Here is a 24,159-nt window from a genome sequence, read left to right on the forward strand (position 1 = left end):
TTACTGTTGAAGTTTACTCATTTTCAAGAATGAGGGTGCAGTGCTGTAAGTCTTTCCGCTCAAAGTCAGCTCTGAACTCTGTAGTAAGAGCCTATCTTAGCCAATCTAAACCTGATCATTTATGAAAAATATATTTGTGTGAACCTGTATTTGGGTACCCTCAGAAGTGAGCAAAGGGTATTGAGTCCCCTGAAGTTTAAGTAACAGGTAGCCATAAGCTGCCATGATGGTGCTGCAACCAAAACTGGATCCTCAGCAGGGGTAGCTGGTGCTCGTCACCACTGCCATCTCTACAGTTCCTGAACAGTTTTCTTTTTTAAATTTTTACTATTTGATTTCTGTCTAAAAGTATTTTGAAGCACAGCTCTAGCTCTTGTCAGGCCTGTCTTCACAGCTATTCAGTTCCTGCTTGTAGTTAAAAACACCATCCGTGTATAAAACCTATTCTCAGATAAAACAAGCCCTATATCTTAATATACTGTTGCTGGATTCATGCGGACCTAGTAAATGTGTAAATCACTTGTCGTTAACTATATTCTTTTAAACCTTCGTAGTGTGACAGTTGCCGATAGTTTTCTGCAAGTGTCCTGTTAAACAGACAAGAATAGAAATAAGTAACATCAGTATACTTTAGGGTTATTGATTTATTCTGTACTTGGACATATTGCTTATCTTCAAAGGAAAAAATGATACTCTGGTAAGAATATATGTAAATACAGGGCTGGAAGTGTGTGTGCGTGCACGTGCCTACGTTTGTGTCAGCTATCACTTATTAAAAGATTATTCATCATCTTTCTTTGAACTCTGTTTAACCAAAAAAAAAAACTTAGAGAGAGATTATCTTACTACTGGAATCCTTATTATCCTAAGCATCTTCCCTAAGAGGCCAAAAAGAAAATCATAATATTTTTACAATGAAAACATTCTTTTGTCACTAGAGATTAAAGAACTATTTCTCATTTTTTTTAAAAAAAAAAAAAAACTGATTTCTTAAGCATGCCAAAACCAGTGACAGCTGGCAAAGACTGCATCTCTCTCTCTCTGCGGTCAAATGCTCTGTGGTTGCCTTGCTGCTTTCGTTAACCAGCCAGAGAAGAGCAGCAAATGAGACCAAGGTACAAAGAGTCATCCTCAGAGCAGCAGTTATGAGTGTTATCATCTGTAGCAATGAAACCTAACAATGATAATTAAGATGTGTGAGTAAACAAGCAACTTCTCTGCTGTTTGAAATGTTGTATATATAAATATATATTGCCTACCAAAAAGCGTGTTTTATTTCAGGAAATGAAAAATAACCCTGTGCATTTAATCACTGAAGAAGATCTGAAGCAAGTTTCCATTTTAGAAAGTGTTAATACAAATAAAAAGGATAAAAAAGATGAGCGCAGGAAGAAAGCAACAGGTAATAAATGAGTGATACGTGAGACTCAAAGATGAGTCGTCTGTACGCACGTGTTAATAGTACAAAGGGTTCCTTAGTGCATTTCCAGACTTGCGCATCAGATAGCCCCCTTGTGAAAAAAGAAATAAAACAACAACCCTGGGGCTTTCTCAATACCTGCCTAAAGCACAGGCATGGTGTGCTAGCAGAGACCACATGGTGCTGGCACAGGTACAGAAACACAGGTTTGTGGCTGGAATAGGAATCAACCCAAGGAGCTTCAGCTATTGAGTTCCTGACAAAGGGGCTAAAAACTTACATTGGAAAAATGATGCCCCTTTAGCAAGTGTTGCTGGGAAAGTTGCGTTTTTATTTTGTTGCATTTGAAAGACTTTATATTTCATTGATTCTTTTTCATTTATTTTAACTGCTAATATGAACCAAATCTTGCTACTAAATTAAAATTTAAGTTTTTTTTAAATTTTTAATTGTATGTGTATAGATGTTTTGCCTGCATGTATGTTTATGCACCACATGTGTGCCTGGTGCCTGAGGAGGACCCTCAGGAACTGGAGTTACAGACAGTTGTGAAGCTACCATGTGGATCCTGGGAACTGAACATGAATTCTCTGTAAGAGCATATACATATTATTTCTCTAGTTTGGAGTGACTCCTCCTCAGCTGATTTTGCCGTTGTAGTGTGTTATATTGTTTCGAAACCATTCCCATGGTCATATCCCTAGTCCCTAAACACCACTTGGCATGGCTTCAGGTTTCCTAAGCCAGCAAATCTCCCTGTTAAACATTAAATTTGCATTTACTCAGTGTTCTAGGGAGCACTTTCATTTAGTTGAAAAGCGCATGCACTTTCCCTGCTCTTACTAGTAGAAACAAATCATTAATGCTCTGCCAGTGCTAAAAACTCTGATATTTGACTTTTTTCCATAATAAACACAAACGTATCTACCATGTATGCTTAAAACATAATTTTGCTATGAAAATCCATTTCTATTTCATTAGTTAAAATTCTTTCTCTTGTAAAACCTTTTTCTGCAAGACTCTGGAAATATTTTGGATATTCTCTTCATCCTTCCAAAAAGGCACAATAAGTCCCTCTAGTGAATCCCCATACTAAATACACTCATGTTATCACTCTGTTAGAGTGGTATTTAGAAACACACAAGTGTGGTAGGTAACTAATCCTTCTCTCACACTTCTTTGTTCTCATGACTGCAGTTGTATGGCAGTTATTAATTATACAATTAATTATGGTGCACTGAATCCGGTCCAACTCAAATGTCTGCCCATAAGAAACTCAATTCCAAATATTAAAGATACATTTCACTTTAGGCATGTGATTTTATTTTTTGTCATTGTAAAACGAAGGAAAATAAATTCTAAGTTATAATGAAATCTAAGATAATTCTGCTCAGATGTTAGAAAAGAATGTTTATAGAAATTATTTTACTCAATAAATAACCCAATTTTGAAAACTGTTTACTATGTATAGCCCACTGTAAGATGAGTATTCTGTTTTATAGACGAGATCCTAAACGTGGATATCTAATGGCAGATAACTACCTCAGTAATGTGTCTTTGTTCTCTTGCACAGTACTTAAGCTCTCATGATTTGTGTTTATTAACTCTTTAGTAAGTAAATTACTTGATTGAAAATAACTAATTATTGGGCAGTGTCACACGCCTTTAATCCCAGCACTTGGGAAGCAAAGGCAGGAGAATCTCTGAGTTCGAGGCCAGCTTGGTCTACAGAGTGAGGTCCAGGATAGCTAGGGCTGTTACACAGAGAAACCCTATCTTGAAAAAAAAAAAGGAGAAAAAGAAAGAAAGAAAATAACTAATTGATAATTGATTAGTTAATAAACCAATTGATAATGGCATTTTTCTGTTACTGATTTAATGCACACAGACGTTTATCAAGTATCTGTTTTTTTCAACTATTACATCTCAAGTATTCTTAATCTAGATGAGTGCTGTGTGCGTCAGACTCCTCCAAGCATTGGGAATAATCAGTCTTTTAGCCAGAGGGCAAAATAGCGCTGTGATAACAGAGATGAATAAATGGTTGTTTCTCTGAGGGTACAAGAAAAGGTGAAGGGTGACTGGAGAGATGGCTCAGCGGTCAAGAACACTGGCTGCTCCTGCAGAGGATCCCGAGTCAAGTTGCAGCACCGACATGGTGGCTGACAGCCTCCCCCTTCTGTAACTCCAGTTCCAGAGGCCCGGGCCTCTCGGGCCTCCATGGGCACTGCATGCACGTGGTACACAAACACATGTGGAAAAAACACTCATACTCATAAAATAATTTTTCAAAAAAGACGAGAAAGGAAAGGTCAAGGAATGGATTTGGCTGCAAGGATATCAGCAAGCTACAGAAAAGAGGCATGGAGTAAATTACAGTCCAGACAACCTCAGGAGTTCGCTTAAGAACAAGAGATTTCTATTTTTAGTGATAGAACTTATTGATGTTATTATCCTTATCACCTTAGTATGAAAACTGACCTCTAAAGGAACTAAAATTTTTCTTTAGCTTGCGTTTCATTTTTCTGTCATTTGTTTATACAGCAACATATTGTCATCATTTTCTAAAACTTGTTAATTAAATAATACTAACTAATGTGTTTCTACCAGAGGGCTCTGGAAGTGTGAGAGGAGGAGGAGGGGGCAACGCCAGAGAATACAAAATTAAAAAAATCAAGAAGAAAGGAAGAAAAGATGATGATAGTGAAGATGAATCTCAGTCATCTCATGCTGGTGTGTAGCTTTTATTTCACTATTTATTTGTATGTATATGTTTTTAACATTTTTCTTCAGAGGCATATAATTAGGTGTGTTCAAATAGGAAGTATTTGTTTTGCATTTTCAGTGATTACAAATTTCACAGCTTAATGATATAAAGTATAAACTTGTCTCTTAGTTTGCATGCCAGAAATCACTAAACAGAAAGTGTCTTCTATGGTCTTTAACAGTCAAGTCATTCCTTTTAAGGCTTGTCAATGCATAGTCATTCTTCATGCAAAAACAGCACAGTTTATAGTTAAGTGTATTGCCATTCAGCTCCCAGTGATAAACTCATGTGACAATTTTTAAAAATGAACAGTTAGAAGATAAAAGAATTGAAAAGTAGTAACACTGGAAACAAAATTACTTTCAAGCCATGCGTGGGGGCACACAGTTATAAGCCCAGCACTTAAAGAGGTAGAGGCAGAGTTGGACATGGTGGTACACACCTTTAATCCCACCCAGCACTCAGAAGGGACAGGCAGGTGGATCTATGTGAGTTCAGACCAACCTAGTCTACAAAGTGAGCAAAGTGAGTTCCAGGAGAGCTAAGGCTGTTACACAGAGAAACCCTGTATTGAAAAACCACCAAAAAGGAGGGAGGGAGGGAGGGAGGGAGGGAGGGAGGGAGGGAGGGAGGGAGGGAGGGAGGGAGGGAGGGAGGGAGGGAGGGAGGGAGGGAGGGAGGGAGGGGAGGGGAGGGGAGGGGAGGGGAGGGGAGGGGAGGGGAGAGAAAGAAGAGAAAGAAGAGAAGAGAAAGAAAAAGAGGTAGATGTAGAAGAACCAGGAATTGAAGGACCAGCCTTAAGTTTTACTCATATTGGGCTATATGAGACCTTGTCCCTAAACTAAATCAGAATTGGAATCAATCTTAATGCTGGAGTGGTGTTTAGAAATGCTGCCTTTTCCCTTTTGAGATTAGCTGCAAATGGAGGAATATAGTATTGGCTCAGTTATTGGTATAATTAATACAAAAGGGGTGAAAAATTTTTAGAAGATATAGAATAGGCAAAAAAAAGGGGGGGGGGCAGGGAAGGAAATAAAAGCACAAAGAAACAAAAAGTCTGACTACCAGAGCCAGCAGAGTATTGATCCACACGAGACGAGAAGGAATCCAGTTCTACACAACTCAGTAGCCAGTGTTGGTTCAAACTTCTAGTCAGACCTAGGCAGTTTGTTTCAGGCATAAAAATTGCAGCACAATTTGGGAAAGGTTTACTAGTGTAACCCAGTCTCCCCCATGAGCTAAGTTATTAAAAGCCTGTGAGATAGTACAGCAGGTCACCTGGCCTATTAGCCACCTCTATCTAGTCCTGCTTGTGGGATTTTGGCATAACCTGGCCTACAGATAGGGCAAGGATCTTCTAGGCTATTAGTTACCTCCATTCCCCACCTTCCAGGCCAAAAATAAGTTCCACGTCTGTAAATGGAGGCTGCTTGTTCATTTCCAACTGCTAAGACCCGAATAATCACACAGAAACTATGTTAAATATAACACTGTTCAGCCATTAGTTCAGGCATTTTTTTAGCTAGCTCTTATATCTTAAATTAACCCATTCCTATTCTGTATATCACCATGAGGCTGTGGCTTACCGGGTAAGATTCCTTCAGCAGCTACGTGGCATCTCTTTTAACTCCACTTACTTTTTTTGTGTCTTTGTTCAGATTTCCTGCCTGGCTTTGCTCTGCCAAGCCATAGGCTGAAACAGCTTTGTTCATTAACCATTTGCAATAAAATATATTCATACTATCAGAGGGGAATCCCATATCACACATTTTTTCTTTTGAAAAGATAACTGCATGTTTTACATTCCTGCTTTCCCTAATTGTATCTGAAAACCAAGGACCTTTGTGTACCCAATACCTCTTTGCCTTGAAAGAATTCTTGGAAATAATTGAAGACATTGAAAGGAGAAGAATAGATATTGGAAGCTGATACAAAGAATCACAAGGTTGTTTGAAATTGTACAGTATATGGCTGACTTGTTGCTTACATCTGAAAGGAAATTAATTAACTGCTTCTTGTATCTTTCATTTCCTAGAGTTCTTAATGTTTGCCAAGGTTAACTCTGCAAGAGACATCATATTTTGGTCTTCTAAATACAATTATATTTTCCCATTTTAAACAAAGGATTATGGAATATAGCCTCCTCATCCCCAGCAACAATTTTAAAAAGCAATAAGTAAACCTCCAATGAAGATAATATGCTACTATATGCAACATCATAATTGCTTAGGCTTCCCTTTAAAGTACCTAAGAAATGATGAAATAACTAACACTGTTATTGTACAGACGATACTGTTAATTAAAGCAGAGTATCCAATAGAAACAGTTTACTCTGTCTACTCTTACTCTAAGCAGCATCAAAATGACTTTGTGTGTGTTATTTTTCATTTTGTGTGCTTATTAATGAATTCCCAAGACACAGTGGGAACAATAATAAAGAGGAATTTTTAAAGTTATTCTCTAATACCTGTGATCGTAGAGAAAGGAGGCATATGACATTCTTTTGTGTATAGATCATGAGGCACTATGAGAGTAGTAAAACCATTCTACCTTAAAAGTAATTTCAGTGCTTTGAAACAGGGTTGTGTTGTAGTCTCTGAAATGGAGGGTGAAATTAGGTTCTCAGCTAAAACACAGAATCAAGTCAGTGTGAAAGATTACTAGAAGAAATGTAATTTAACCACCTATTAAAGGCTTATGGGAAGCAAACAGGAAAAGACTACTTAGTAGGAACATTAGGGTACAGAACAGATCTTAGAAGGGTCTAGAACTTGGGTATCTACCTTGAAGCTATGAATTCATCTGTTTAGATTCTCATTAAGGCAGAAAATTGATTTTTGAGCCATTTTCTTTTATTGCTAAGGTTTCACTTGTTGAATCAGTATCTGATTTACCTGAAAATAATCACTTGTATTAAAGGTATAGCTTTATTATTTATAATGAAAATGTTGTTTACTTTCTTTGCTACCAATATTTTTCAAGTAAGTGGTTAGCCATGACACAATTTCCACAGTTATCAACATTTCCATACACTAGCTGCATACTAATCTTTATTTTTATTATTCACTAGTATAGAATTGTGTTTTTGTTTGTATCTTTCCAAAAAGGTAAATGTTAACATAGTCTTATCACTTTCTGAAGTTCTCATGTAAATTCCAAGGCTGACTTAGCTTCAATAAGTACTCAGTTTTGTGAAGAAGAAAACTTTGTTCCGTGTCGGCTGTTGACAGAAGAGAAATCACTCTCTTCTGAAAGGTCATCTCTTAATTGTCCTGATGCCCTGACGCCTGATTATTTGCATTTCCTACATTAGCTGAGAGGAGAGGGGCCCCTAGGCCTGTGACATCTTACAGAGAACAGTCATTTTTAAAGGAAGTTAGAAAGAACGACAAACAGACTTTCAAAATTTAATTTTATTAGATAGTTATATTTGAAAGTAGCAGTTTTGTTGACATAAAATGTTTTGCTGCCTGGTGAGGTGTGTAATTCTGCCTGGCTTTTGCTCTTGGCCATGTGTTTCGTTTTCTCATTGCTGATGCACACGCAGGAAAGAAGAAGCCAGACATCATGTTCATGTTCCAGGATGAAATTGAAGATTGCTTAAAGAAACATGTGCAAGATGCCCCTGAGGAGTTTATTTCCGAACTTGCAGAATACCTAATAAAGCAAGTATAAATTATATCTCTTACTGGTAGTCTTACCATTTTTGACAGAATGTAATTTTCATTAATATCTCTAAAACCATATTTTAGCACCCCCACTCAAGGCAGGGTTTCTGGTTATACTGGAATTCACTCTATAGACCAAGCTGGCCTCTAACTTACAGAAATTTGTCTGCCTCTGCCTCCAGAGTGCTGGGATTAAAGGTATACACCATCAACACCTTGCTAGCCCCCTCCCCCAAGTATTTGGATTTAATTTAATCAATGGAATTTCAAGTTCATTTTCCTTCAGAGGCAGTTAAGATTTGGTAAATGCTTTGGACAGTATGGACAGTAGACCCTGAGAACCTTGAAGTGTTCATTGAAGTTGTATTCTTAGGTCTTGATTGGAACTAATCACTAACTGGTTCCTTATATAGCATAAAAAACAGCATCTAAAAGGAAAAAGGAATCATTTTCTATTTTGATTTGACAGAGACTAAACAGTATTTACTTTTAGTCTCTGGAAGAGGGAAAATGGACCTCAAAAAGAATATGTCCAGAAATGTCTACCCTGTAAATGAAACAAGCTAACTTTACATGCAGATATGAAAGAAATTTTCCATAACGTAACCACTGTTACCCAGCCCTGGACATCCCTCAGGTTAAGCCCAGCACATAGTCTCATAGAGATTGCCGAAGACTTTGGGAAATCTAACTTTTTTATTTTGGAGTAGAACTTTTGTAGTGAGATAGTGAGGTTTTTTAAATAGATGTAAATTTTATGATTAAATATATTGCAGAGCCATAGTCTATAAAAATAGAAAATAGATAGCTGACAGTTGTGCACAGTTTTTTGAAGTAATCTGTGATAGAGCATGTAGGTGTGTCTTAATCCATTATCTTAAATAGTAGCTTGGACCCTGAGAGCTTCTCTGCTGTGCTTCCCAACAATGAAGAACAAACTTACCTTCTGCTAGTTCGCAAATTAACGTTAAATGTCTGCTTCAGTTTATAGAGTTTTGCTATCATTCTTGTCATCTTTCCTGCAATTACTTTGAATACTTCAAAATTATGAAAAAAAAATTTAAAAATTCATTTAAGTTATTATTCCTGGCCCTGTAAAGCAAACTTTTTACTGAACCTTGCTTCAGATTAATTTTATTTGTTAGAAATATGGGATATTTTTAATGTGTTATTATAAACAAAATTTCTTAAATACATAAATATAATACATTTTAATTGACTATATTTATCTTGTCACAGACCTCTTAATAAAATGTATCTTGAAGTGGTACGGTCAGTGTTCATGTCGTCAACTTCTGCTTCTGGAACTGGCAGAAAACGTACAATCAAGGACTTACAAGAAGAGGTCTCAAACCTGTACAACAATATTAGATTATTTGAAAAGGGGATGAAGTATTTTGCAGGTATACTTAACAGTGTCTTTTTTAATGGATTCTTGTAATTCTGAGAGGAAGTGAGTCCTCATAAAGTGTTCTTCTTTTCCAGATGACACCCAGACTGCTCTTACCAAGCACTTGCTGAAGACAGTGTGTACCGATATCACTAACCTCATGTTCAACTTCCTAGCCTCAGATTTAATGATGGCGGTAGAGGACCCTGCAGCCATTACAAGTGATGTATGTTAGTGATTTGCTTGCTGCATGATGTAATTTGAGTCTGAACACATTTTTATTTTTTCTCATTTGAAATAGTTCAAAGGAAAATAAGAGTGTTTTTATGGCAAAATTACTAAAGAATTTAAGTATAGCACAATGCTTATATCATTCTATAAGGATTGACAATATGGCCAAAGTACTTATAGTAAAGAGGTTTAATTACTTTATAACAAATAAAACCTTTTCTAATTGTTTCTATCAGTCTTCCCCTTTTTCTTGTTGATTTATAACTTCCTTAATAGTTAGTCAAAGTTCCTTTAGTTCACAGTCATTTTCTTTTGATGGGAATATACCTCTTAAATACTGAGACAAGCTCCAGTTCATTTGTTTAAAATTATGATCTTAAAGTCCAGTCCAACCCCATCACTTCTGCACTTGCCATGTGAGGTAGAGCTGTGCTCAGTTACCTACAGGTAAAAGGGTTTGCTCTGTTCCTGTGGTGATGATAACCGTTCCTCTGCCTCATTCTCTTCTTTTCCTTCTGGTTGGAGATTGAGGGAAAAGGAATGAGAAGGTCATCATATGGCTCCCTGCATTTATAACTGGCTTTGAAAGTGCTAAAACCACATGTACCAAATGCTGTGGCCTCCATTACTGTTGTTTATTGCCACAGAGGTAGCATGATTTTTCTTGGTGTTTTAATCTTAGGTGATTCGCTTACATAATTAAGGCCCCTCCCACCCCTGACAGAAGTGCAGTTATTTACCTCCACTGCTACTCGGAGGATGCTGGACATCCACTCTTTCACTTTGAACAACAGTGCCCAACGCTCTGACCTGTGTCATGTGTCATGTCTCCTGTCTCTTTACCTACTTCCACTGTAAAAATACAGTATGTGCAGTCTATTTCTGTGGCCTTGTGCAGACTGATATGAGACAGAGTCGCCTGTCTTCCCAGACACAGCACACCCACCAGCCTGTCCATCAAACTTTTCAACGGCCTTCCTGAAATGTTGTAGAATGTTCCTCTAGTCCACAGGACCACAAATTCACTGTCTCCATCTGTGAAAGATGGAGACAGATTCCCTACACCACTTACCACACAAGCCGTCTAGCCACAGAAAAGATCCACTGCCCTTCCTACAGGCATCCCTTTCTGTGTGGGAGCCGAGCGGCTGTGTGACACCGCTCAGGTGGCACTGAGAGGAAAAACTGCAGTCTCTTTACCCAAAGTCTCTGTTGCCACATGGCCGTCACTCTGTAGTCATCTGATCTCACTGGGGGCTGTAAAGATGAGGGCTGCATAGAAGTTTTTTGGCTAATGTTTGGCTAGCTCTGTGGTTCTGTAATATTTTAACATTTTTAACTCCTGGTTTGAGACCTAACAGAACACAAGATATATTGCATTTAGTAGTGTATTATGGCACTAAATATGTGGTAGAATTTTTATTTGTCTGTTTGATCTTAATGTCCAGCATATATCAAAAACATAACCAAAATAATTTTTCCTTTACAGATAAGGAAAAAAATTTTAAGTAAATTGACAGAAGAAACCAAAGTAGCTCTCACCAAACTCCACAACTCTCTAAATGACAAAGTAAGTCAGTGCTAACCGGTGACTACAGTGAGAACTGGTGTGTGGTGAGCCCTGTGCCCATCCCAATCAGCCCTTGTAGCCGGAGTCTCAAGCTAGTGCTCCGTGTGCCCGTCCCTTGTAGTGTGCCCTGTGCCCATCCCAATCAGCCCTTGTAGCCGGAGTCTCAAGCTAGTGCTCCCTGTGCCCGTCCCTTGTAGTGTGCCCTGTGCCCATCCCAATCAGCCCTTGTAGCCGGAGTCTCAAGCTAGTGCTCCCTGTGCCCGTCCCTTGTAGTGTGCCCTGTGCCCATCCCAATCAGCCCTTGTAGCCGGAGTCTCAAGCTAGTGCTCCCTGTGCCCGTCCCTTGTAGTGTGCCCTGTGCCCATCCCAATCAGCCCTTGTAGCCGGAGTCTCAAGCTAGTGCTCCGTGTGCCCGTCCCTTGTAGTGTGCCCTGTGCCCATCCCAATCAGCCCTTGTAGCCGGAGTCTCAAGCTAGTGCTCCGTGTGCCCGTCCCTTGTAGTGTGCCCTGTGCCCATCCCAATCAGCCCTTGTAGCCGGAGTCTCAAGCTAGTGCTCCCTGTGCCCGTCCCTTGTAGTGTGCCCTGTGCCCATCCCAATCAGCCCTTGTAGCCGGAGTCTCAAGCTAGTGCTCCCTGTGCCCGTCCCTTGTAGTGTGCCCTGTGCCCATTCCAATCAGCCCTTGTAGCCGGAGTCTCAAGCTAGTGCTCCCTGTGCCCGTCCCTTGTAGTGTGCCCTGTGCCCATCCCAATCAGCCCTTGTAGCCGGAGTCTCAAGCTAGTGCTCCCTGTGCCCGTCCCTTGGGGGAGCTGAAGGGCAGAGAAAAATGGGTGCACTCCACCGTTCAATCCTAAATCACGATTTCTGTTTACCAAATGCCCTGGTGAGAACTTTTGTATGGGGAGTGAAATTGCAAACCAATATTAAATGTCTTTAAAAGTAAATTATGTAATTAAATGTCTTCAGAGCATAGAAGATTTCCTTTCTTGTCTGGATTCTGCAACAGAAGCTTGTGACATGATGGTGAAAAAGGGAGACAAAAAGAGGGAAAGGTAACGCTGACTCTGTTGTTGCTGCTCCTCAGCATGAGCTGCTTCCTAGCTGATGTTTGGGTGGGACTGAGCATTTCACTGAGAGTCTACTCACCATCCTAATCCCACGAATGATCAATTCTGGGACATTGTATTTGACTTGAAGCCTTACTTACCCGAAACCTTACTTAAGTCATTATAACTTGTTTGATCCCAGCAACCTCAGAAAGCATACTTCGAGTCCCTTGCTATATAGCTTTATCTATAACTTCTTAGCATGTTTATCTACCTGTTCCATCTAAAGTTAAAGTAATATGTGTACATACTGCCCGTATTTAAAAAATTCCTTCAAATGCTGAGGAACCAAGTCATTAAACCAGAGAAGGTGAAATGCTGAATGCTGAAAGGAAAGTGTGTAAATAGTGAGTCCGTGTTAATTATGTATTTCTGTGATTTGGGTTTGCAGGCAAATACTGTTCCAGCATCGGCAGGCGCTGGCTGAGCAGCTGAAGATCACAGAAGACCCTGCTCTTGTTCTGCACCTCACATCAGTGCTGTTATTTCAGTTCTCCACTCACAGCATGCTGCACGCACCTGGAAGATGCGTCCCACAGATCATCGCTTTTCTGCACAACAAAATCCCAGAGGTACTACATTTTAATGCATGGGACATTTTTCAAACTTTTAAATTTGGAGTATTTTGGATGTGAATCTTTGCCAACACCCAGCCAGAGACAGAGAGAGAGGGAGAGAGGGAGAGAGAATGATGTAAGTCCTTAACATCTGTCTGCACCCAGAAATGGGGACTGTGACTTAGGGGTTGATTTCTTTTTTCTTTTTTAATTAAGTGTAGCTTAAGGGTCTTTTAGCACTCTGTAAGATCTATGGTGATAAGTCCTCTAATTTTAGACTTAAGTTTTCAGAAAAGATAAAAGAATGTCTGAACTTCTCTCAGTTTCCCTGGTTTTGATTTAGCCTCCAAGGACCCCTTCAAATTTCTTTTCCTTCATTTAAGGAAGCCAACTCATAGCTAAGAGTAATTCAGCTTCCTTGAGTCTTATTAGTTTGTGTTTTTGGTGATAGAGCCTAGCTAAATCAGCTTCCTGTGACGTGGTATGCACAAGCTTTACTCCTCCTGATCCGCACCCTGTCTGCATTCTGAGAGCACAGACCTTGCTTGTCGTACTCAGCTTTGCACTAACATGGCCATTGTCTCGTGAAGATAAGGCTTTCAGTTTGTACTGTTCAAGCAAATCTCCTTTCTCTGGTCACAACTAATCGATTCTTCTTCCTTCTAACAGGACCAGCATGCTCTCCTGGTAAAGTACCAAGGCTTGGTTGTACAGCAGTTAGTCAATCAAAATAAGAAGAGTGGACAGAGAGAGGACCTGTCAGCTGATGAACTGGACAAGGAACAGCATGACGTCACCAATGCTACTCGGAAAGAGCTTCAGGAACTGTCTTTATCCATTAAGGACCTTGTTCTGAAGTCCAGGAAATCATCTGTGACAGAGGAGTAATGCCCTTCATTTGCTTTTATAGTGAGTCTTTTCCCCAAAGTTGAAGATGAGTCAGTCAGCACACCCCACTCTCCCCACTAATCCCCCCACAATTCAAATAAAAGAGTGATATTGCATTAGATGCTAATCTTATGGAAATTTTTACAAGTTGAGTTCTCCATGAAACATTTTCTTTTTACATAATCTTATGTATAATTTGTAATGTAATAAAAAGGTTTTCAAAGAGTTTTGAATCTAGAGCAATTATATGCTTTAATTTCTTCTAGATGTTAAAATGAAAAATAAAATAGAATACTTTTCATCTCCAGGGGGAAAAATGTTTTCTATTTAATTTCCAAGTACCACTCCTCTATTTTGGCAGATATTTAGAATATTGTATTTTTTTCATAAAAAATTTTATATCTGAAATAAGAATAAATAGGGAATTCTACTTTTAAATTTATAGAGAATGCTTTAAAACTAGAAAATTTCAAATATATTTTATATTACTAAGCTCAGGCTCTTGCTTTTGAGAGAAGTCCTCCTGCATAAACCTGTCCAGAGTCTGAGAGGCGGTTTGACAAGCAGGGACACTGGACAAGCTTGCAGTGCTGTGCTCTCATAAAGCAAACCCAGGGAAGGAGCCGTAGGGCAAACATGAAGTTCCTTGTGAGAACACAAGGCACATTATACAGTGAGGTGGTTAAAAGGACAGAGGTGTTCTTTGATTGGCCCAGTTTAGATTTCTAAGTTTTGCTTGTTTGATTTCAGTGGCTGCTTTACCCTGAGTTCTTTGTTGGAACCTGTATAACAGGTTGCTAGGGTGTTCTTTCTAATGAACACAGAATCGGTAAATGTGATTAAACTTAATTTAATCACAGAACTTTTATTCTAAGAATAGAAATTATAAAACATTGCACTTTTGGTTTTTGCTATTATTAGTTAAGGCTTACTAAAATAGTTCCTTGGAACAATAATTTAAACCAAGTAAGTTCTAAGCAATGTCCTATTACTTGTTAAAAAGTTTAGTTATTTTTAATGTAATAAAATGTTTAAAGAATGCTGTTTTATATAATGCCTCAAGTGACAATGTAATTTTAATATTTTCAAATGTTTAAATACAAAAGAAGACTACCTCTTTTCTGAAATGACAGAGTGTTAATACTGCATGGAAACAATTACTCACTGGGAGTTTTGTTAAAGTTTATGATAAAACTTTGTAGAAAACATTAAGGCACTGGAGCAGCAGCTCGGGGAGCAGCACTGGCTGCTATTCCAGAAGACCCGGGTTTGAGTCCCAGCACCATATGGCTGCTTTGTAACTCCAGACCCAGGAAATCCAATGCCTCTGGCCTCTGAGCACCATGCACACACGGTGCCCAGTCCTACTATGCAGGCAAAACAACCTTACACATAAAAGAAAATAAGATAAATGATTTCACATGGGTAATTTTCTATTGCATATTTTCATATAAGCAAAGGAAGAAAAGTAGTAAATTCTCTGAGACTCCAAAATCATTTTATTTTTTTATTCAGCTTCCAAATTTGTGAATAATCTGAATTTCAAATTTTGTTTAATAAATTTTTTCAGAAAACACTAAATCCGTGTTTGCACCATACTCTGTCTATAAAAATAAATACAAGAGATGATCAGATAAACTCATTTTAATTTAATTTACAAAAATATAGTAGAAAAATGTAAAGCTTTGTTAATCTTACTTGCATTTACTTTATTTGTCCCAAATTTTTTTATTTTCCCTTAGTAAATAAAGTTTATTGTTTTGTAAATAAAATTATATACTGACTGTAAATACTTAATTTCTGATATAGTTAATTAGGTTAAGAATATTATTTAAAATAAAGTTGTCTATTCTTTTAAATTGTATATGCTATTCTGAAAAGTACTTATCAATTGCAATTCATATGATACTTATATTTTGAATTATTCTTTGTTAACGTGATATTTTTATTACACAAAAACAATTTATTACATCCTGCTGTTTGAAAATGTCAGTCATCTTAGTAAATAATTTCTCATTCAGATTTCAGCAATTTTATAGCCATGTTCTCATTATCTATTAACTCTTGCTATTCTAATAGAGATGTGGAAAACATGCCCAGTTTTAATGTTCACTGTGTTCCATCTACAGACAAGTATAGTCAACAGAAGCCCATTTGAGACCACCCAGAAGATAAAGTGAGCAGTAGCAGGGACCGTCAGAACCTCAGTGCTTTGAGAAAAGCCGCAGTGTTGTAGAGCGAGAGTACCCTCTGTGTGGGACTCCATTGGAAACTTTGGAGAAGTGCTTTACTCAGATGATGAATGAGATCAAAGTGTAGCATCCAGCTCGATAGGCAAGGGACAATTTATTGCTTTTTGCCGTATTGTCATCAACTCCAGACCCAATTGTCTTGTTTTGTATCAAAAACTATTTATGATAAACTGGATAAAAAGATGTGACAGAAGGCTTGTTGGTTTTTCTGTTTTCGCTGAAGTCCATGAAACCTTTACCTCAATGTTGCATGAGCGATAAGGTAAAAACACACAGAGAAAATGCCTCTGGGATACGTATTTTTCACACATGTCTTGAATCACTATTATTGATGTGTTGCTATTTTTAATGAATGACAATTTTTAAATACTAAAAATATAGAATGATAATTTAAATAGCCTTAAGGGGTCATACAGATTGCTCTACTTTTATGGACAGGTAGCAAGTGAGAAAATAGAAGTGTCTTACTATACATTTGCTAAGAATCATGACTTACAGTCTTTAGAGAAAAGTTGTATCACACACAACAGGAGTAACTTAATTTAAGCATTTATTAAATTTGTACATTTTTGGTGTTACATTGTTTTGGCACACGTGTTCTTTATTGCATCTCTATTCATCTTACATGCGGCAAGTGACGCAGCCTTGGTGTTGTTCTGATGAGGGTGATAAATTTGGTATGGAGGAGAGCGAACCTGATGATCTGAAGCTTCGCAGTTTCCTGGATCTTCTCTGGCAGCTAAGATCATAACTGTAAAATCAAAGACTGTGCTTCTGATGATACCTTTAGGCCGATGGCAAAAATCAGTTACAGAGTTTTATTTTCGAAGGGTTTCATGAGAGAAGAGATGGAATTCAAAGTGATTCAGACCTTTTTCCACAGATGAGAGGCTGGAGATGAGCTCTCAGCTCAACTGGAAGAAGGGGAAAAGGGTATTTCCAGGCTGAGAAAATGAAATGCGGAAGTATTATGGCATTAGTTAACATAGGTAGTGTGACATTTAGGGAACTATCTGGGGTACGATGGTATAAGGTAAAAGAGGGAAGGAGAAGAGGCGGGAAGTGCCTCATACATTAAGCTAAAAAGTTGAACCCATACCCTTGAAAATGCACACATGTATCTATCACAAGATTACCTTAGCCAAGGATCACTTCCATTCAGGAAGACAACTGATAATTTGCCCCATCTTTGAAAATGGACATATTTGTGAAACCAGTAATAATTCACAAGTAAATGTAGCCTAAAAAATTAAAAATAGATAAATGTGCCCACTTTACAGCAGGAATCAAAAGCCGTGCACCTTACGCAGAGAGAAAGCTTCCCTCTGAACTCAATAGTCATGTTCACTCTGAGTCTATTCCACCAAAGAGACTCTTCGCTTGTCTTGTCTGGCCCAAACTCCAGGACTGCATCTTTTATGCCTCAGTGGGAGAAAGGAAAATCACATTGTCAAACTGTTTTTCTTCTCAGCCTTTAGGTTTTAACACTGTTAACCTCATTATCAAGATTGGATAAGCGATTGAAGGTATAATGTAAGGTTGGGGCAGATAATTTGGTTTAAGTAAGGAATGATAGTGCATACCTGTCACCTCAGGTGGATTACAAGATCAAAGCCAGCTTTAGCTACATGGTAGATGTCAGACAAAACAAACACACTAAGAAACTGCAGTTATTTATGTAGTATTTCATAAATATACATGAAGTTAAGTGTAGGCAGTAGGTTTTCCCTTTTTAATTCTGCCTAAGTCAAGTTCCTATGATTCTTGGGCTAACAAATGCTTGATAGAACCTTTTGTGCTGATAGAAACAAACAGTGGCTTGCAGGAAAAGAAATGCCTTTTCATTGTTAAGTTTTATCAGCAGTTATTCACAGCTGCTTTAAAACAGTATTTTATTGATTCTGAAAATCTCAGTATTTTAAGTAAAAGCCTAGGGGACTGGAAGGCTTCCTGTTGGTTGTCCTCTGCTCTGTTTTCCTACCCCAATATCCTACATCTTCCAAATCCACTCATAATTTACAACTCTGTAGTCTTCAACAAACCTAGGCCAAAAAAAATTGACTTTTGATACTTTCAAAAGTCCCAGGTCAGTGAAAAATAAATTTGTATGCTGTAGTGTTTTGTTCTTGGTTTGGTTTTGGTTTGTTTGGGGCAGGGGGCAGGTTGAAACAGAATTTCTTTGTAACAGGGTTACAAGATCAAAGCCAGATCTGGCTGTCCTGGATCTCACTTTTGTAGACCTCAAACTCAAGAGATGCACCTGCCTCTGCCTCCAGTCCTGGGATGAAGGCGCGCACCACCGCCTGGCTGCTGTAGTGGTTTTATGAGATTGTGCCACATAGGCTCCGGTGTTTGAATACCTTGTTCCCATTAGTAGCACCTTTTGATAGGTTTGGGATGTGTGGACTTAATGGAGGAAATACACCAATTAGGGCAGGCTTTGGGGTTTCAGGAACTGTATGCAATTTTCAAATTTGCTGTCTGTTCCGGCATTGTGAGGTCTCAACTCACTGCTTCAGTCACCATCCCTGTCTGCTGTCAGGCTTGCCTGCCGTGATAGTGATGCACTTCCATCCCTCTGGAACTGCAAGTCTTTCCCTCTATAAGTTGCCTTGGCCATAATATTTTATTACACCAGTATAAAAGAGACTAATACATATGCTTTTCTCTTTAGTTTATCTTTTGTTATCAGTGAACCTAGAAATGGGAATACTTTGCTATAGCTATGCACTATTTAGTTGGTCTTTTCTGATTAAGAATATTGTGTAACTCTGAAGCTATATGTAATATAAAAAGTGAACATTTTGTTATTATGGAAACATTTATACAAATACCTAAATATTGCCTTATGTAGTTAACATATACACACAAAATTCTGCAGAAAAATATTTAGGTTATGCTGGAAAGTAATTTTAAATTCTATATTCAGAATTTAGGCAACATGCATTTTTATAATTCAGTAAGACATTTTAAATTAAGTATCACTCTATAATAATAAAGAAAGTATAATAGGGTACCACACTGAGGCAAAGGAAATTGTTTGTGGTTGATAAAGCAATTTATGTAGTCATATTAAGTCTGGAATGCAGGGATAATGATATGCCTAAGAGATGTCATTTAACAAAGTGAATCCAACAGAAGCTGTAAAAATAGAGGCTAGTGGAGAACAAGTGAGGGAACCGAAGATGACATGAGGATGTCATTGCCAAGCCCTGGGAGAATATAGGAAGAAGATAAAAGACTTCATTCAAAGCTGAGATGGCTACAAGTCACAAAGATCCCAGTAAATCATAGGATATGCTAGGGCAACTTAGGAGAACCACGTCAGATGGCACCGAAGATTTGCTGGTTGTAGCGTGGAAAGTGGCGCTTAAGGAGCAGCGTGGAGTGCCCAGAGAAACACTGAACTAACAGTGAACCTCCAGGGGAGAGAGGAGAAGGGGAAACCAGAAGAGTCTAATTGAGAAAAGGAATCCGGTTTCAATAATAGGCCCGGCCAGAGGAACTCCCTGTAAAGTATGCAGTGCTCTCTGGAGATTCTAGTCAGCATCCTCTATGGTCCTAAGACTTTTCTGGTGGAGGAGTTCAAGGGCAAGACAAATTGCAGTAAGTTAAGGGGGTGGGGGGGGTCAGTGAAGTCAAATCCGTGAGTGTAAGCCATCCTCCTGAAAGGTATGCGTGTAACCTAGAGAACAGTGGCCTCATGACTTGATGGGGACATAGGTGCTGTGACATCACCAAGACTGCTTCCTTTCTTGAAGGTGAAACGGCCTCATTAGCAAGTACTCCACTCTACCACTAAGGAAAAGGTAGGTATACTTTTGCTGATGAGATTTGTTCATCTTTCATTGTAACGCTCCACTCATCAAACCACGGGAATAAAACAGTTCCTCATGGGCTCTGCGTTTCCTACTCCTGGGTCTTTAGTTGTATTTAGCTGAGTTGACTTCAGGAATATTAACATATGCCTTTATGGCTGAAAACAAGAGTACTGTAAGTTTGGTCAGAAAGTAAACCAAGTTATGGCTTGAGTATTTCTCTTATCTCACCTTCTAAACTGAAGGAATGGTCTCAAATGGAAATTCTAAGAACAAATTCCATTTATCACATAGGTCAGTGTGACCCACTGAGAATTCTTGTGATAGATTAGTTCATAACAAAAGCTTTCTTCTGATACAGTTGGCTTCTCTGGCTACTTTTCATAGTTTGAAGATTTCAAAAGCCCAGATGAGGTTGAAGTTAAGTGAAGTCACACAGTGTGACTCATGACCTAACAATCGGCGCCGGCACCTGGGGACACAGGCAGAAATCCATCCACTTTGCAAGTGCAGAAAGCAGGGAACGATCCTGAGTTATTTTATTCAAGTCCAGCACTCCAAGTTCTCAAATTTCCCAAGAAGGGAGTGAAAAAGGGCAGCAGGCAACATCTCATCTGCGCTACAAAGAACTGCCAAGGTGAGAGTTCCTCTGGTCTCTCCCAGACAACAGACAACATCTGCCCACCTTTCAGCTGCTTCCCAGCCATCAGGAGGATTCTGGTAGCCACCAGAAAACAAAACCAAAAATGGATTGGTTAAGGAAATACGAAATACTTACTTTCAGAGAACATAGTTTTTATAATTATGCCCTTAATTGAACTTAGTCAGTGGAAATTCTCAAGTGTGTGTGTCTCTGCATAAATGTTCTATATTTTAAACTCAGGGGCTTAGCCAGAATATTGCAGCTGTAACACTAGTCAAATTTCCCTTTAAGGACATTCTGAAGGGAAGTTTTTTTCCTTGTGGTTTTAAGTAGACATTGACAAGGAGTGGTTCTGTCTGAGGAGGAGCCTTGTGTGCGTGCCACAGATTTGGAGGAAAGAGCCTATTTTTTCCTCCAAGTTGAAAAGCTGTAGGGAGGATCCGATAACGATGGTGACCCGTTCTGTTCCTTTTGGAGCTGACATGCCTGTGAGTAAGAGGCGAATCTATTGCCTATTCTTCCAGACTGTGTAGATCCAAAGAAAAAGCAGCTGAAGAAAAAGTGAGTTTTCTCCCTAATGCATCCTTTATGTTTGTTTATGTGGCATTTTGGCTTCTTAAATTTTTTAAGGATGAGGTACTCAAACTTTCCAGGAAAGGCTTAAGAACAACTTTGGCTTGGAGGGTGGGTACATACTGCGAAGCCTTGGCAATTAGAGATGATTGGTACCTGATTTCTTATTTCCTGAGTTTTATAGATTTCTCGTTTTGATGACACTTACGTAGGCTGATAACTGGAATTGCCTCCTGGGTTTGTAATTGTCTTAAAACAGGAACATTTTCATTTTTGTCAAAGGGGAAGAGGAGATAGTTCAGATTTTATTCTGCTTAATGTATTTGAGTGAATCGCATTCTCATTGGGGATATTTCATGATTGAATTATTTGTACAGAACACATCTTAAAGTCTTAGCCTTTAAGTGAAGAGGTTAATTGGAAGCCTCCTATTCTCTAGAAAAATCTTACTACTCTCTAGAAGCAGGCATAGGGCAATTCCTAACCTGTTTCCAGAAGTGTGAAGTAAAATGCCTCTATCTCCCCACCCTACCCCCGACAAATAAATGATACACACATTCAAAGTGCTACTTCTTAAAGTTAAGAATTTTATGATTTAGGCAAAAGGACTCAGCTGTCTCCCTCTTTTAGTCATACTCCCTTCATACCTGTCACCCATCAGAAGCCAGATTCGGCATGCTAGCTGTTTGGAGCCCAGAAATGTGGGATCTCCAAACACTAAGAAAATGTGCAGTGCTTGAACCCACAGTGAAAGAAAATACGGGAGCCACTTAGGCCAGTATTTCAGATTTACAACACTGGCCTGTTAAATCCAAGCAAATTTAGCACAAATACATGTAAATCCCCCAAAATATTTGTAAGCATATGCGTCAAGATATATGCCTGGAGTCACAAGCCAAGTTGCATAAGGACGAAGGTAAAGTCAGATGTCTGTTTTCCATTCTACAGACTCCCTTATTGACCTTAGCTGAGCGCCAGCTTTCTGTCTAACGCAATGTTACCCTGGCAAGCATTCTCTCCTCCATAACGTGTTTGCCCACGGCAGAATTTTAAGGAAAGACTTATTAATTTGAATTAGGCAAGGCTAAAATATTTTCTACTTATTATACTTATCTACTTATTATACTGAAAATAAGTGTTTTTATAGAACATTTTATGGAAGCTTTGATTTTTTTTTGATGATTTCCAATATAGGAACCATGCCTATTTAGTATTGAAAATGAAAAACTTCACCTTATAAAACTTTGAATTAGCTGTCAGTTAAGTTTGCATTTCATTACTCGTGCAAATAATGTCTGCTGCTTGGGTAAGCACTGATGCCACAGAAGGGCCTTTGAAGAGAAGGATGAGGGCTGGATAAGGGCATTTCTGCAAAAATACCTCAACTCCTCTCAAAATGATCAACCTGAAAGTGTACCTGCCTCTAAGACCACCACAGTGTGCTCACGTGAGCAACAGACCCTTCTGCGAATAACAACAATGCACTGAATGTAGTGGCGTGGGGGCTCCCAGGGCAGCGCAGCTGGGGATTCTGACAGGGACAACACCAGGATCCCTTCCACAATGGCCTAGGAGCATGTTATTTCCCACCACCGCCTCCTTGGCCCTAGCTACACATCTCTCTTTGGTTGTCTGACTATTCCCAAACTGCACACCTGCCAAGTAGTTTCTTCCTTCTGCTTCAAACTGTACTTCATCAGGACGCTCTGCTACCATCAGAGACACATGATCCAGGCTGTGACTCAGGATGGAATCATTTTCTCTTCCTTTCATCCCCATATTCTTTCGCTTGGTTGATATTAATCCTTTAACTCACTCGCTGCCACCAGCAGAGGGAATAGCTCCCCTCCTCTGCCCACCTCCTGTTGAGGCCTCATGAGCCCAGCCTCCATGACAGTTTTGCCTTCCAGGTTCTGGTGATGCTAACAGTCTACAGACCTCACTGAAAGTCGAGGAAAACTCTTGGACTGGATGGCCTGGTTCTCAAATAACACTGTAGCAGCATATCTGGTTGTCATTAGCACTAGACATAAAAGAAAAGAAAAAGGAAGGAAGGAAGGAAGGAAGGAAGGAAGGAAGGAAGGAAGGAAGGAAGGAAGGAAGGAAGGAAGGAAGGAAGAAAATTGAACACCATAACTATTTTTTTCTGTAGTGTTAAACTGACAGTCTAGATGAGTAAATGAATTAATGATAGTTGAATGAAGAGCTGATAGGCTGGCATAAATTCCTGGTTCTGGTTCTGTAAAAAGAAAAATAATCATTTGATACTTTTTGTCAGAAGTGTTAGCACTCTTAAAAATATCAACAATCCTATGACTATGGCATGTAATTAAGTTCAGGCTCCTAAGAGGAAAGGGGTTCCTAGCATAAGCTGGGATGAAATGCCTGCCAGTGCTTCTGCTGGGTACAGCTCTCTTCACCTGAAGCCTCATTTCCCTAGCGGCTGTGTGGATGGGACTGTCATTGGGGGAATGTGAAGGCAGCTGACGTGAAGCTGCCATACAGCCTAAATTAAGACTGTTTTTGGAGTGAGTTCTAGTCCACAATTATACCTACTTGTTTGTCCCAGGAACCGTTGTATAATTATACTATGTCAGGAACTTTTAACCTTTGACCAATAACTTTTCTCAATTGAACAGCTGTATTCTAATTTTATCCAATATTTCTCTCATTGTCAAAGAGATAATTTACAATACATGATTTCCAAAGTACTACAGATTAAAACTTTTAAAAACTCTGTGACCTCAGTCAAGAGGCTTAACATCTGGTCATGTTTTCTTCCTTTTTGAACTTTTTAAAAATATTCATATGCTTAATATTCAATTTATTCTATTTATTTTTTACTTAAAGCAATATACACATTTTACCATTCTGTTAAATACCATTACAACCACCATGTCAATGATGTGTAATATTATTTTAAAAGTAGAAACACCTTTTAAATCCTAGTCAGACTTCGGCTTATTTTAGCAACAGTCCAGCAGGCTATAATTAAAATCACAAAATATACTTAGTTAATCACAGGCCAGAAAATATTTTATGTTAAAAACCACCAGTAAACATTTGGGGCCTTAAAACTACTGACCCCAGTGTTACAGGTGCCAGGTGGCCAAGGCAAGAGTACTAGTGTATGAAGCACAACTGTACTCCACGGCAGCTAGCCAGTGTGCTGTGCATGAGCGTGGCCTCACTCCACTGCAGCTAGCCAGTGTGCTGTGCATGAGCGTGGCCTCACTCCACTGCAGCTAGCCAGTGTGCTGTGCATGAGCGTGGCCTC

At 38.9% G+C, this 24,159-nt stretch overlaps 2 protein-coding genes across 3 annotated transcripts in view; both read left to right on the forward strand.

The window, feature by feature from the left end:
• Ufl1 (UFM1 specific ligase 1) overlaps positions 1–16,375 on the forward strand; it is a 32,736-nt gene extending 16,361 nt beyond the window's left edge. The window contains exons 11-20 of one of the 2 annotated variants that reach the window (XM_057790636.1): positions 1,282–1,402; positions 4,031–4,153; positions 7,735–7,852; positions 9,095–9,258; positions 9,341–9,471; positions 10,966–11,046; positions 12,012–12,097; positions 12,543–12,723; positions 13,378–13,617; positions 15,726–16,375. In XM_057790636.1, the coding sequence (XP_057646619.1) occupies positions 1,282–1,402; positions 4,031–4,153; positions 7,735–7,852; positions 9,095–9,258; positions 9,341–9,471; positions 10,966–11,046; positions 12,012–12,097; positions 12,543–12,723; positions 13,378–13,596 (1,224 nt within the window). In that variant the 3' untranslated portion in view covers positions 13,597–13,617; positions 15,726–16,375. Of the gene's footprint in view, positions 1–1,281; positions 1,403–4,030; positions 4,154–7,734; positions 7,853–9,094; positions 9,259–9,340; positions 9,472–10,965; positions 11,047–12,011; positions 12,098–12,542; positions 12,724–13,377 lie in introns of both variants that reach the window. The other variant, XM_057790635.1, reaches the window with a different exon arrangement.
• Positions 16,376–20,529: 4,154 nt separating this feature from the next.
• Fhl5 (four and a half LIM domains 5) overlaps positions 20,530–24,159 on the forward strand; it is a 39,199-nt gene continuing 35,569 nt past the window's right edge. Inside the window, exon 1 of the mRNA XM_057790471.1 lies at positions 20,530–20,870. The gene's annotated coding sequence lies outside the window, so the exon portion shown is untranslated. The remainder of the gene's footprint in view (positions 20,871–24,159) is intronic.

Source organism: Chionomys nivalis, chromosome 16 (assembly GCF_950005125.1).
Source record: "Chionomys nivalis chromosome 16, mChiNiv1.1, whole genome shotgun sequence".
Taxonomy (NCBI): Eukaryota; Metazoa; Chordata; class Mammalia; order Rodentia; family Cricetidae; genus Chionomys; species Chionomys nivalis.